Source organism: Monodelphis domestica, chromosome 5, assembly GCF_027887165.1.
Source record: "Monodelphis domestica isolate mMonDom1 chromosome 5, mMonDom1.pri, whole genome shotgun sequence".
Taxonomy (NCBI): Eukaryota; Metazoa; Chordata; class Mammalia; order Didelphimorphia; family Didelphidae; genus Monodelphis; species Monodelphis domestica.
In genome coordinates, this window is record NC_077231.1 from 216,990,731 (window position 1) to 217,004,208 (window position 13,478).

Consider the following 13,478-nt stretch of genomic DNA (forward strand, 5'->3'; position numbering starts at 1 on the left):
TGACATGGAGTGGACCCAGAAAGATAAAGCAGCAGGGGCTTCTAGATGGCACAATGAATAGAGCACTAGGCTTGGAGTTGGGAAGACCTTGGTTCAAATCTAACCTTAGTCACTTCCTAGCTATGTGATCCTGGGCAAGTTATTTAATCCCTATTTGCCTAGCCCTTGCTCTTCTGTCTTAGAATTTCTACTAAGACAAAAAGTTAGGGTTAAAAAAATGAAGAATCATAAGACAATAGCCCACTTATCAAAACTGAGAATGTTGGAGGAAGACATCAGGTTATCTATAGTAAGTTGCAGCAAGTAATGATCAAAGTCTAGAAGGCATGGTATGGAGCAGACCAGCAAGTTCTTTCAGAGCAACCTATTATCACAAGGGCTTTTCAGATCTAAGTTTGGGGTCATCCATTGGCTCAGTCCTATATATCTGATGATAATAGGAGGAAAATGGATGGTGGTATGTTGGTGTTTCCGAGTGATAGAAATGTCTTTTATTTTAAAAGAATAAATTCTACCTTTGAGGAAGGAATTCATAATAGATGATGATGGTAGAATGCCTCATCTAGGATAAATATCTGCTTTTATGTTTCAGTTGGGATTCACAGATTCCTGGCTTCACCTTTAATGACATGTTCCTGCGAATCTCTACCCGCCTCCCATCCCAGTATGTCTATGGCTTTGGGGAGACAGAACACACCACCTTCCGGAGAAACTTGACCTGGCATACGTGGGGAATGTTTAGTCGAGACCAACCCCCAGAAGTAAGGATGCAACAGTTTGAGTATCTCTTGTTCTCTGTCTTTAGCCATATTAGATCTTATGTACCCTCTCCTGGTTATATTCATTTAAGCTTGTCCAGGTTTATTGAATTATGCTCTGAATCAGGAAGCCAACTTTCTCATTCTCCTTTGGCCCTGACATCTTAAACTTCTTCCAAGGAGGAATCTGGATCCAGCATTGGATCCATTTACATGTAGGTTTTTGGTAGAGAAACAATGTCTCTAATAATTTTTTTTTCTGTTGCCTTAGTACAAGAAGAATTCCTATGGTGTACATCCCTATTATATGGGTCTGGAGGATGATGGCAAAGCGCATGGAGTGCTACTACTCAATAGCAATGCCATGGGTAAGGCTGGCCCTTTATTAGCCCCTCTTGACCATTTAGTTCTGGGTAACCTCTGAAAGGGACCATCCTAATGAGCTTCCAATTCAATTAAATTTGAGAAACATTATTTGATCCTTTTCCTGTATGTCTAATATTAAGGGAGATATAAAGATAAAGATAGCCAGGTGGCACAGTGGATAGAGAGAACTATGGACCTGGAGGAAGGAAGACCCAAATTAAAATCTGGCTTTGGACATTGACTAGCTGTGTGATGCTGGGCAAGTCTTTTAACCCTGTTTGCTCAGTTTCCTCATCTGTAAAATAAGCTGTAAAAGGAAATGGCAAAACACTTGAATGTCATGAAGAGTTAGACATGACTGAAACAACTTAAGAAATATAACAGTGTTGAAAGAGCAATTAGGTAAATGAGATGGCGTCACATTGAAAGAAAACACAAAATTACAAGCTTAGAGAACTTCATGGAAGTTCTTGTGTCATATAATGCTATAGAGAGGCAGGTTTCACCTTTATGTAAGGAAAAAATGTTTAGTTATTAGAATGGTCAAAAGGGAGAATGGGCTGCTCTCTATCATTGGAAGTATTAAAATGAAATTTGGATTTTGGATTAATATCTTTATGTGATATTGATAGGGAACCCTTGCTAAGATATGGCCTGGATAAGGCAACCTGGATTTCCATTCAACCTTGCTATTCTTTGATTCTCTATTTCTGAATATTTGCTCTCTCTTTTTAGATGTGACTTTTCAGCCCACTCCTGCACTGACATATCGCACCACTGGGGGAATTCTGGACTTCTATATGGTTTTGGGACCAACCCCAGAACTCGTCACTCAGCAGTACACAGAGGTACACAGTCATGCAATCCATCAAGCAAACTTACTGAACAAATATCATAATCTTAACGTTGTGAAAGGCACTATGAAATTTGTAGCTTGCTGGTGATGCTGCCTTCTTTCTTGAAGCTTTGATCATAGATGACAGAGACCTTTAAGTATACTTCTGAAGCCTAAGAAAGCATAGAGAAAGCAGAGCCCAGGATTCCTAAAAAGGATGCACAAATGAAGGAATTTCTTTTAGGGATCTACATAGTACTTCCTGTTTCTAGTTTTATGATGTTTTGTCTTAGAAAAGTTCTTATTTATGATTCCTAGGCAGACAAGATTATGGAAAAAAATATTTCCTTTGCTCTGTTTGGTCCAGACACGTCTCCTCCCCCAAGGAATGCTACTTAATTGAACTACGTTCTGTTCTTGCTTTTTCAGTTGGTTGGGCGGCCAGTGATGACACCTTACTGGGCCTTAGGGTTCCAGCTTTGTCGTTATGGATACCAAAATGATGCTGAAATTGCTGAACTTTATGATGCTATGGTGGCAGCCCAGATCCCTTACGTATGCTTCTTCCTTTTACTTTTATTGGCTTTTTTTTTTATAGGTCAGTTGAGGAGAGAAACATGGTATGTGCTTAGCAGAATAATAGCATAGGTAACTCAAAGAACTTTTTTTTTTTTTCATTTTGGAATGTTAGGATATTTTTCTTTCTAGATTTGCTTTCTTTTTTATTTTGCTTCCAGTAAATTAGTATCATTCTGAATAATCTGAATGTATGCCAACTGATAGTGGGGAGAGGCAGTGCGTGAATGTAGGGGGATGCCAATGTGTAATTAAAGTCATTGTGGAGGAGAATACATGGTATGCAACTGGTCTAATGGAGAGTTAAGCATGCTGTGTTTTTATAGTGATACAGCCTCCTTCCTCTTTTCCCTTTAGGATATACAGTATTCAGACATTGATTACATGGAACGGCAGTTAGACTTCGTCCTCAGCTCCAAGTTTGCTGGCTTTCCTGATCTGATCAATCGAATGAAGGAAGCTGGGATGAGAGTCATCCTGATTCTGGTGTGTGGCTGGGTTTGGGGTGTAATATGTTTGTCACTATGTTGTAGTTAAGAAAACTAAACAGAAGAGAAATGTATTTCCCAGAATTCACAGTAGCTCTGAAGCTCAGTATGAATCCTTGATGGAGGATTGCTATTACTTTCATCCTTAAGTAGTCCTGTCTCTGCTATTATCATTTTCCTAAGTAACCATTTTCCTTTGATTCTAGGACCCGGCCATTTCTGGCAATGAGACCCAGCCATATCCTCCATTCCTTCGGGGGGTCGAGGATGATGTGTTCATTAAATGGCCAGATGACAATGGAATTGTTTGGGGAAAGGTAGAGTTTGAGAGCAGACCCTATGATTCTGATTCTATTTTATGGATGCAAATATGAAGAAATATTAGTGTCTTTATGCTTAATATAATTAGAACCCACAAACATTGATTAAGTTCTTAATAAGTAATTATTCTAGATGCTGAGGATACAATGACAAAAACGAAAATGTTCTCTACCCTCAGAAAGCTCATATTCTATTGGGAAGGGGACCCCAAACTTTTTACACAGGGGGCCAGTTCACTGTCCCTCAGGCCATTGGAGGGCCGGACTATGAAAACCTAACCCTAACCCTAACTGGGCAGCAGTATACACAATGCAGAATCCCCTCCCCCAGATTGCTGCTCACCATGCTGACATCTTCCATTGTGCAGCCCCATAATCCTTTGCATGGTGCCTCATTCTAAGGGACCATGCAAAGGATTGCCACCGGAAGTAGTACTGTATGTGAGTGATGCTGTGCTTTGCAGTGCCGCCACATATAGTGCTCCTCTCAATGACCACCAATGAAAGAGGTGCCTCTTCTGGAAGTTCAGTGGGGGCCAGATACATAGCCTTAGGGGGCTGCATGTAACTTGCTGGCCATAGTTTGGAGACTCCTGCTATTGGGAGTGGGGTGGGGAGGAGAACAGAACATATAATCTAATTAGCCTAAACATAATATTTTAAGAAGGGGAAGAGAAATAATTGTTAAAGCATCAGGAAAGATTTCCTATAGGAGATTTCATATGACTTAAACTTTGATGACTCTAGGTATTCTCAAAGAGTTAGAAGGGAGTTTGCTTCAGGCATGGAGATAAACTACCCAAATGAATGGAGGTAGGAGACAGAATGCCACGTTTCAGGAACAGCAAATTTTACCAGAATGTAGATGGTGTAACTATTTGCAATAAGGCTAGAAAGGTAGTCTAGAGAAAGATAGTTAAGGATTTTTAATACAAAAGTAGGAAATTTACATTTTGTTCAAGAGACAACAGGATGATATAGGAGAAGTGAACAACTAGAAACTAGGGGTTCAGTTAGGAGGCTGTCACAAGAAGCTAGAGGGAAGGTAACGGTGATGGTGGCCAGAGGTAATATAACCATGTGAATGTAGAGAAGAGCCTGGAGAAATTGTGGAGTTAGAATCAATAAGTCTTGGTAGCTAAATTGGGGACAGGGTAGAATGAGGAGGGAGAAGAAAGTAGATTTTGACTATTAGGTTGCAGATCAATGTGGCTGAAAAGATAATGAAAGTAGAAAGTATGGAAGAGGAATGGAATTAGGGATTTTTCCTTAATGAGTTTCATTTTATATTTGTTGAGTTTGAGATGCCATGGGGATAGCTAACAAGTATTTGGTGATGTGTAAGTGGGGCTTAGGAGAGATATACAAAGGTTACCTATATAGATAGAGGAATTATTTATATAAGGATGAAAATTGAATTGATGGGTCTTATGATATCACTAAGAAGATTCAAAGTTATAAGAGGATCCAGTAGAGAGGTTTTGAGGATACTCACAACAAAGGAGGGAGGACATTGATGATGACGCAGAAAAAGATAACTGAGGAAGGGACAGGAATATAGGAAGAAAGCTAGAATAGAGCAGTCAGAAAAAAAAATAAAAGAGAAGAGAGAATCCAGCAGGAGAGGATAGCTAACAGTAACTCTGTGTGTGTGTGTGTGTGTGTGTGTGTGTGTGTGTGTGTGTGTGTGTGTGTGTGTGCATGCATGTGTGTCCTAATCTTTATCATGATCATTGGATTCTGGGGATTTTCCTCAAGCAAGATTGATTCCAGGTCTCCTTTATTTTTTCTCACTAGACTTTCAGGAAATGTTCCGCTTATGTACTCACAAACCCAAGATTTTACTTTTTCTTGGGAAATGTCATACCAAGGCATTATTTTTAACTATTTTTCTTTCCTGCTTCTTTCTCTAAAGGTCTGGCCAGATTTGCCCAATGTCACTGTTAATACATCTCTTGATTGGGACACTCAAGTGGAGGTAAATATATATTTTATTAGTTTGTGATATGGGGTTATGGTTACAGGAAGGAAGGAGACTGAAACTATGAAAAAACTGAAATTCTGTCTTTCACAACCATGATGGTTCTGGTGTTCCAATCAGACATCACAAACATGTATTCAATTAATAAATGAAGAGAAGATTGTTCTGATCCATTGATCAATTTTAACACCAAATTTAGTTTAAAAGTTGTTCTAGACCTTGTTTTTCTGAACCTAAGCCTGAGCTTGAGTTCTTTACTGGTTCTAACTGTTATAGAATGATTCAGAAGGAGGGAAGTTACAGCACTGAGTTCTCAATTAACTGATCTTTCAATAGAGTATCTTAATACTTGAATCTAGTCTTCTCCTTTCAGAAAGACTTGGAAACTAAAATCCCTAAGGGACTATCCCCTAACTAACCATGCTCTGCCAGACCAGCCCCACCAGTTCTCCTTACATTTCTATGGAGGGTGGGTGAGGAGGGGGTGGTCCATATTATACAAATTAATCCCAAGCAACATCAACATATTCAACTTATCTATAATATTCTTGATTTGTTCCTAAAAACATTCATATTATAATTAGGTGGAATCTATCTACAACCATGCAATTATTGTTCAATTTTTCCTTTTCCTTACTTATATACGCGCAGTTCCCAAATATTATCAATTCCACTTCCTCAACATTTTTAACTACCTCATTTTATCTGTTTCCAGATTTTCACTCTCATTCAAGCACTAGTCACCTTTTGCCTGGATTATTAAAGTAGCTTCCCAAATGATTTCCCGACCTTCTGTTTTTGATCTTCTCCAATCCACCCTCCACACAATTGCCAAAATTAGTCTTCCCTCCCCACAAAATCACAAGTTCTATGATGTCATCCTTTTCTTTAAAATTGCCAGTGGCCTACTATTATGTCTAAGATAAAATGCTATCTCTTAGTCTAGTATCTTAATATCTCCAAACTATATGATCTTCCTTTCCAGACTGATTTCATATTATTTCTCTGCACCTACTCTGTGTTTTGTCCAAACTAATTCTACCTCCCCATAATATATCATCTCAAAGGCTGGCTCCCTTCCTTCTTAGAAGGGTAGCTACATGGCTCAGTGGTTAGAGTATTGGGCTTAAAAACAAGAAGACTGTCTTCCTGAGTTCAAATCTGGCCTCTGACACTTCATATCTATGTCATCCTGGAAAAGTCACTTAACTCTATTTGCCTCTGTTTTCTCATTTGTAAAATGAGTTGGAGAAGAACATAGCAAACCACTCCAGTATATTTACCAAGGAAGCCCCAAATGAGGTCACAAGGAGTCAGACATGCCTGAAACACTTGAACAATAACACATTTTCCTTTTCCAGAAAACTCTTTTCAGCTTCATTCAAGGCTTAGTTCCAATGTGACTTTCATAGCCTCCTATTTGTTAATGCCCGCCACCTCAAATTATCCTGAATTTGCTTCTCTGTGTTGTTTCCAGGTTGAATGTAAGTCCCTTGAAGTCATAGGCTAATTTTTTGCTTTTATTTTTGTATCCCCAGCACCTAGCTGATCACCTCAGACACAATCACCACCTACTAAATGTTTTTTTTTAATTGAATCAGTTTGAATCAACAAAAACTAATCAATCAGATAATATTTAATTAATTTGTATTAATATGCTTCTCAGTGTGACATGGTAGGGAAGATGCTGAACTTAGAATCAGAAAGACATTAGCCCTGATCTTCCCTCTGACACTTACCAGCTCTATGATTATGGAGAAATCACTTAGTGTTAATGTACCTCAGTTTCCTCATCAGTAAAATGTAGATAACAAATTGTACTTGCTTCACAAGATTATTTCAAGGGTCAGGGATTGGCAAATGTTATGGTTTACAAATAGTTATGCATAGAGCTAGAAATTGTTTAGTACTCTGAATCATAAAGACAAACACACAAACACAAATAAATGTACAAAATGTATGGCTATCCAGAGGTCATAAAACTTGATTCAATACAATAGATATACCAAGTTACTTGTATGTATAAAGCTTACAAGTTCTGGGTATACAAAGAAAAAAGGAAATAACTGCCTACATGGGACTAAACATTCTTTTAGCAGAGCTACAACATTATGGGGGCAGCTATAAGGCTCAATGGACAGAATGCCAAGACTGGAGTCAGGAAGATTCATCTTCCAGAATTCAAGTCCAGCCTCAGACACTTAAATAGTGGTGTGACCCTGGGCAAGTCACTTAACCCTGTTTGCCTCAGTTTCTTCATCTTTTTTATTAAAATTTTTTTTTTAAAAAACCCTTACCTTCCCTCTTGGAATCAATACATATTATTGATTCCAAGACAGAAGAATTATAAGGACTAGGTAATGGAGGTTAAGTGACTTGCCAGGATCACAGGGCTAGGAAGTGTATGAAGTCAAATTTGAACCTAGGACCTCCCATCTCTGGGCCTGGCTCTCAATCTACTGAGCCACCCAGCTGCTCTGAGTTTCTTCATCTTTAAAATGAATTGGAGAAGGAAATGACAAACCACTCTAGTGTCTTTTCCACGAAACCCCTACATGAGGCTATGAAGGAAAAATGACTAAACAAGAAACATTATAAAGATCATATTGTATTTTCCTTTTCCCAGTAGCTAATGATATCAGTCAGAAAGCTCTCATTTGTATTTCTTAGTATTTTTACCTAAAAATCTATCTATTTAGAATTAAAGACGATGTCTTAAATAGAGCTTTGTAAGCAGGTATTTTCTTACTCTCTTAGTCAACAGTTGTTGTTTGGAAAATGGCTGGGCAAAATTGGGACCAGAGAATGAGAATTAACTTGGATATTCTGAGATAGTCAGAGAATGAGAATTAACATTTATAAGGGTGGGGAAAACAGTCTACAAAATGTACAATTTCCAACTGGAAAATGAAGGTCTACTTAATACTAATGCTTCTTTTATTATTTTAACTTCTACTTCTCTTTTAAAATCAATACTAATTATAAGTTCTAGGGCAGAAGAGCAGTAAGGACTAGGCAATCGGGATTAAGTAACTTGCTCAGCCTAGGGGCATATAGTTAGAAAGTTTCTGAGGTCAGATTTGAACCTAGGACCTCCTGCCTTCAGGTCAGGCATGTTGTCCACTGTGCTACCTATTTATCTCTACTGATGCTTCTCTGATGGTCTAAGGACATACCGTTGTGCATATGCCCATTCTCTTGGAATTATAGGACCTAGCTAGTGCATGAATGGCTGACCATTGGAAAATTGAGTGTTATTAGCTTAAAATAAAATAAATCCTTTTTGTAAGAGGGAAATAGAATGTGTTCTACTTGTTCCAAGAACCCAGAACCACGAGCAATGGGTATATAAATTTTACATAGGCAAATTACACTTGTTACAAAAATGTTTTCCAACAATTAAATTGTCCAAAGTGGAACAGACTACTTCTAGAGGTAGTAGATTACCCCTCCTTGGAGGTCTTTAGACAGAGAAGACAGAAACTTTTATTCATGTTATAGTGGAGATTCATTTCTTATTTAGTTGGACTAAACTTTATAACCCTCAGACTCTATAATTCTAAATATTTTATTGCTTTTTATTGTTCTAAAACACATTGAACTCTTTCAGAAGTTATTTGTACATTGGTGCAAAATGATTATTGTCATTGATCTGACTATATCTGTCTTGGGATTGCATTTCATCTTTACAGTTATACAGAGCTCATGTTGCCTTCCCAGACTTTTTCCGTAATTCAACAGTCAAGTGGTGGAAGCGGGAATTGCTGGAACTCTACAACAATCCCCAGGAGCCAGAGAAGAGTCTGAAGTATGATGGACTGTGGATTGTAAGTATGTCTGCATGACTAAGTGTGCATGTATGGATATAGACATATGCCCTTAGCATTAGGAACTGAAGGACCAAGAAAGATTTTTAGCAGAAATTTAGCTGAGTCTTCTTTTATTTGATTAAACATGGAATGTTTTTGTTTTATTTTGTTGTTTTGGAAAGTGTTGTCCCTATCTTGCCCAGGCTGAAAATGCAGTAGCCACTCATGGGCTTAATCCTACCACTGATTGTCATAAAAACTCTGACCTGCTCTGTTTCTGACCTTGTTGGCCCATTTCCTTCTTCCATCAAGAGTTCTCCAATTGCTCGAGGGCTCTTGATTGAAGGTGCGTAGAAGGCTTGCCATATTGGTGCTAGATTTAGTGTAGACATCCAACTATGGCTTAGCATTCCTGAGTTCAGCCAATCCACCAATCTTAGTCTCCCTGGTTACAAGTTTTACAGTCATACACTATGCCAGGCAACAACAGTTCTAACTGAGTCCTAGCATATACATCTCATTAAATTCTGTGGTGACTCGAATTCTGTTTAATGCACCTAAAGTCCAAGGGCTTTAGTTTTGCTTCTACTGGAGCAAGCTCTGTTTTTACAATGAATGTAATTAGCTCCCCAAAATGACCTGACAGATACTAAAGCCTGATTCTTCTAGGAGATTTCTATTAGCATTTTAATTAGCCTTCTTGCCTCATTAGTGCCCCCACATGCTGAGTGAATGAGGAATTAAAATTGGTTTACTTTTCTTTGAGATGACAGGAGATGATTAACAGCCATGAACTTATAAGTAGGCATCAAGGGAACATACTAGACAGAGAGGTGGACTTGGAGGCAGGATGACCTAAATGGACATGTACTCTCTATGTGCAAACCACTTGACTTCTCAGCCTCAATTTCCTGACCTGTAAACTGGGTATAATAATAGCACATCACATAGTTCTAAGGTCTAAGTGAAATGGCACATTTAAAATTCTTTGTACAACTTAAAAGTACTCTATAAATGCTAACTATTATCATGATGTACATTTGGCTATATGAATATACTATAAAAGTATTTATGTATATTTATCACAGGCACATGTGTAAATAAAATATGCATATACATAAAGACATAGGATTGTTTTACATTTTAGGACATGAATGAACCGTCAAGCTTTGTGAATGGAGCAGTTTCTCCAGGTTGCAGGAATACCACACTCAACCACCCTCCCTATATGCCCTGTAAGCACGTTTTTGTTTCTGTTTGGGTGAATGTTACTTAGACTCTTGTCAAATTGACATAGGCGGGGACATGCTTTCATTCATCAGTAGCAGTCCATTTTCTGGGGATAAATATATAAGCATGCTAAGTGATCTTGGTTCTTTTAGGGTGAATTTAAACAATGGGAAATCAAGTCTGCAAAGAGAAAATTGGGAAGAAATAACTATCTCCATTAAGTAGATTTTGATCTTTCTTTCTTTCTTTCTTTCTTTCTTTCTTTCTTTCTTTCTTTCTTTCTTTCTTTCTTTCTTTCTTTCTTTCTTTCTTTCTTTCTTTCTTTCTTTCTTTCTTTCTTTCTTTCTTTCTTTCTTTCTTTCTTTCTTTCTTTCTTTCTTTCTTTCTTTCTTTCTTTCTTTCTTTCTTTCTTTCTTTCTTTCTTTCTTCCCACCATTTTTAACTCCCTACATTCCACAGTGCCCATCTTTTCTTATACCTTCCATACTAGCTTGAACCACATACTCTTTCTTTTTTTTTAAACCCTTACCTCTTAAAATTTTTTTAGAAAATATAGAGAAAGACTGAAAGGGATTTCCAGGGGTCAGATTTTGCCCTTCTCCTCAATAAATTTTAGCCCAATTTAGTTCTCTAGGCCACAGTGCCATGATATCTTTCTTAGACAGAGTAAATATACTCAAAGATCCTCTTGGTAGTGAGGGTGTAATTTTAATTTTACACTCAATCCAATTCAATTATTTTTTTTTCAATTATTTTTTTTTTATTTTGGAGAGTGTAGAGGAAGGGAAACTGGAGGCAGGGAGACCATTGGTAATCCTGCAGTGAAAATGCATGTCTTTCATCTCCTATTGCCTTGATTACTATGTTCTTTTGGTAATTATATATTTAGTGTTGACAGCAAATGAGGTTTCAAAATAATGAATCTTATAAAAAGTCCTGGACAGAGCATTGTTTACATGCCCTCGGGGGAAAGGATAATTAGTAGTCTTTCTCAGGGTATGTAATGAATTTGTCTGATTCAGCAGTCAAAATCATGGAATGTCAAATTCTTGTCTAGTCAAATGATGGTCAATTTATCTAGACTTACAGTTCCTAGAAGGAAGGCTGGAAGGGGAAATTGCCAAGATAAGTAACCTGCTGTGTCAAGCTTCCAAACCCTCTACTGTTCCCAAACCATCTTTTCACATTTCTTTGGGTCTAATGCATTGGCTTTTCCTCAGTTCCTTATTCTTCTTAATTTCTTTGTAGCATTTGGCACTGTTGGTTCTCTCTTTTTTATTGATATTCTCTGTCTCTGGCTTCTCTTATACCAAACTCTTGGATCTCCTCTATCTTTAACCACTTCTTGTCTTCTTGCTATTCTTCTTTCCATCTTCTTAATATAACGATTCGTCAAAGGCTTTTTCTAGATGTTCTCTTTCTTGTTTTCTTTTTCTCAATATCATAATATACTAGTTAACTATTAGAGCCAGTTACCTTACAGATACTCCAGTACCACCCCTTTCTTTCATAGTCTTGGCCCAAAAGATTTTGCTTTCTAGAACAGTGTCTTGTAAAGAATTAAATTTTTGACTAAATATATGAGAATTCTAAGATAATACTGTTAGGGGGAAAAGGGGGCTAATTATAAAAAAAGTTGGGCTGTATTATTTTAAAATAGGGTTACCAGGAATTTAATTAATTCCCCAAAGAGATTTATTTACAATTTATTTACAAAATATAGAAAGAGTGAAGTAGGAAATCAGAGAGAGGATAGGGTAAGATTACTTAGCTTAAGTGCTAAGTATTTTACTCTGACTTCTGGCTCAAAAACAGGCAGGAGGGTTTGGTCCTTAAACAGAGAGGCCTCAGCCCTTGTAGCCGAGGACTTGGGGATACAGGGAGTCTCTCTCAAGAGGATAGGTCTTTCCTGAGGCTACTCTCCTTTTTTTTTTTTAAACCTTTACCTTCTGTCTTAGAATCAATATTGAGTATTGGTTCTAAGGTAGAAGAGTGGTAAAAGCTAGGCAATGGGGGTTAAGTGACTTGCCCAGGGTCACACAGCTAGGAAGTGTCTGAGGTCAGATTTGAACCCAGGACCCCACATCTCTGGGCCCGACTCTCAATCCACTGAGCCACCTAGCTGCCCCCAGGCTAGTCTTTTCAGAAAAACCAGGAAAGGAGTCAGCCTTTTTTCACTCACCATATCTCAGTCCAGAGGGAGAGATTTAAGAATAGGCTTCACAATCAGGGTCCCAGGTCCAGTCTTTACTGGACTTTTTTACTAGACTCTTTACTGAGCCTCCAACTCAAACTCAGAACTCCAGAAGAACTCCAAAGTCCCTCTGAAGATCTCGGAGGATTCTTCTACAAATCTCAGACCATTCTCTTTCCATAGGAAGTTGTAACTCTTTTGTGGCACTTCCTGTACCTTCCTTCAATTTTGATGTCTACCAATTACTGTTGAAATTCTGCTTTAGGTCTGCCCAAGAGGCAGTCAGTTTGATTCTGATTTGTCATCCACTATTGCATACATGGGTCACAGACCTTCCCCAGTCTGCTGTAAATGGGGTGTTTACACTTTTGGTGATAAAATCTAAAAAATGGGCAGGGGAGTTAATTTCATTTTCACAATCAGGGGAGAGATTTAATTTTCACAATACTCTGGTCATCTATTTAAAAATATTCTAGCTCAAACCAAAATTACTTTTAGTAGTTTTGTTTACAAAAGGGTGGAAGGAGTGAAAGTAGAGAAATATAAAAGCATATCACCCTAAAGCTTGCTCTGGTCTTTGAGTCAGCCTGGGAAGGCTAGTTAATCCTCAGCTGGAGTATCTGGTGGTAAATTAAACAGGGGATCCACCCACATGGCCTCCTCCAAGAGAGGAAGGCCTCTCTGAAACTGATGTCTCCAGAAGCCAGGAAAGGAGGATCAGCTTCTCACTCACCCAGGTGAAGCTCCAAAGGAGAAGATCCAGGAGCAGTCTTATCAGAAGCAGTCCAAGAGCCAGACTCCCAGGTGGAAGTCCCAAGTCAGAGCTCCAAGTCACAGTTCCAGTTCAAGATCCTCCAAGCCCAAGATTCAGGCCAAAGAGACCTCCTTGGACAGGAAGTTCAGGACTTTTATAGTTCTTTT

At 38.2% G+C, this 13,478-nt stretch overlaps 1 protein-coding gene across 1 annotated transcript in view; it reads left to right on the plus strand.

Moving 5' to 3' along the window:
* MGAM (maltase-glucoamylase) overlaps nt 1-13,478 on the plus strand; it is a 159,232-nt gene that overhangs the window by 57,117 nt on the left and 88,637 nt on the right. Inside the window, exons 28-36 of the mRNA XM_056799810.1 lie at nt 593-761; nt 1,030-1,126; nt 1,860-1,972; nt 2,389-2,514; nt 2,893-3,021; nt 3,230-3,340; nt 5,259-5,321; nt 9,017-9,151; nt 10,281-10,368. Of these exons, the coding sequence (XP_056655788.1) occupies nt 593-761; nt 1,030-1,126; nt 1,860-1,972; nt 2,389-2,514; nt 2,893-3,021; nt 3,230-3,340; nt 5,259-5,321; nt 9,017-9,151; nt 10,281-10,368 (1,031 nt within the window). The remainder of the gene's footprint in view (nt 1-592; nt 762-1,029; nt 1,127-1,859; nt 1,973-2,388; nt 2,515-2,892; nt 3,022-3,229; nt 3,341-5,258; nt 5,322-9,016; nt 9,152-10,280; nt 10,369-13,478) is intronic.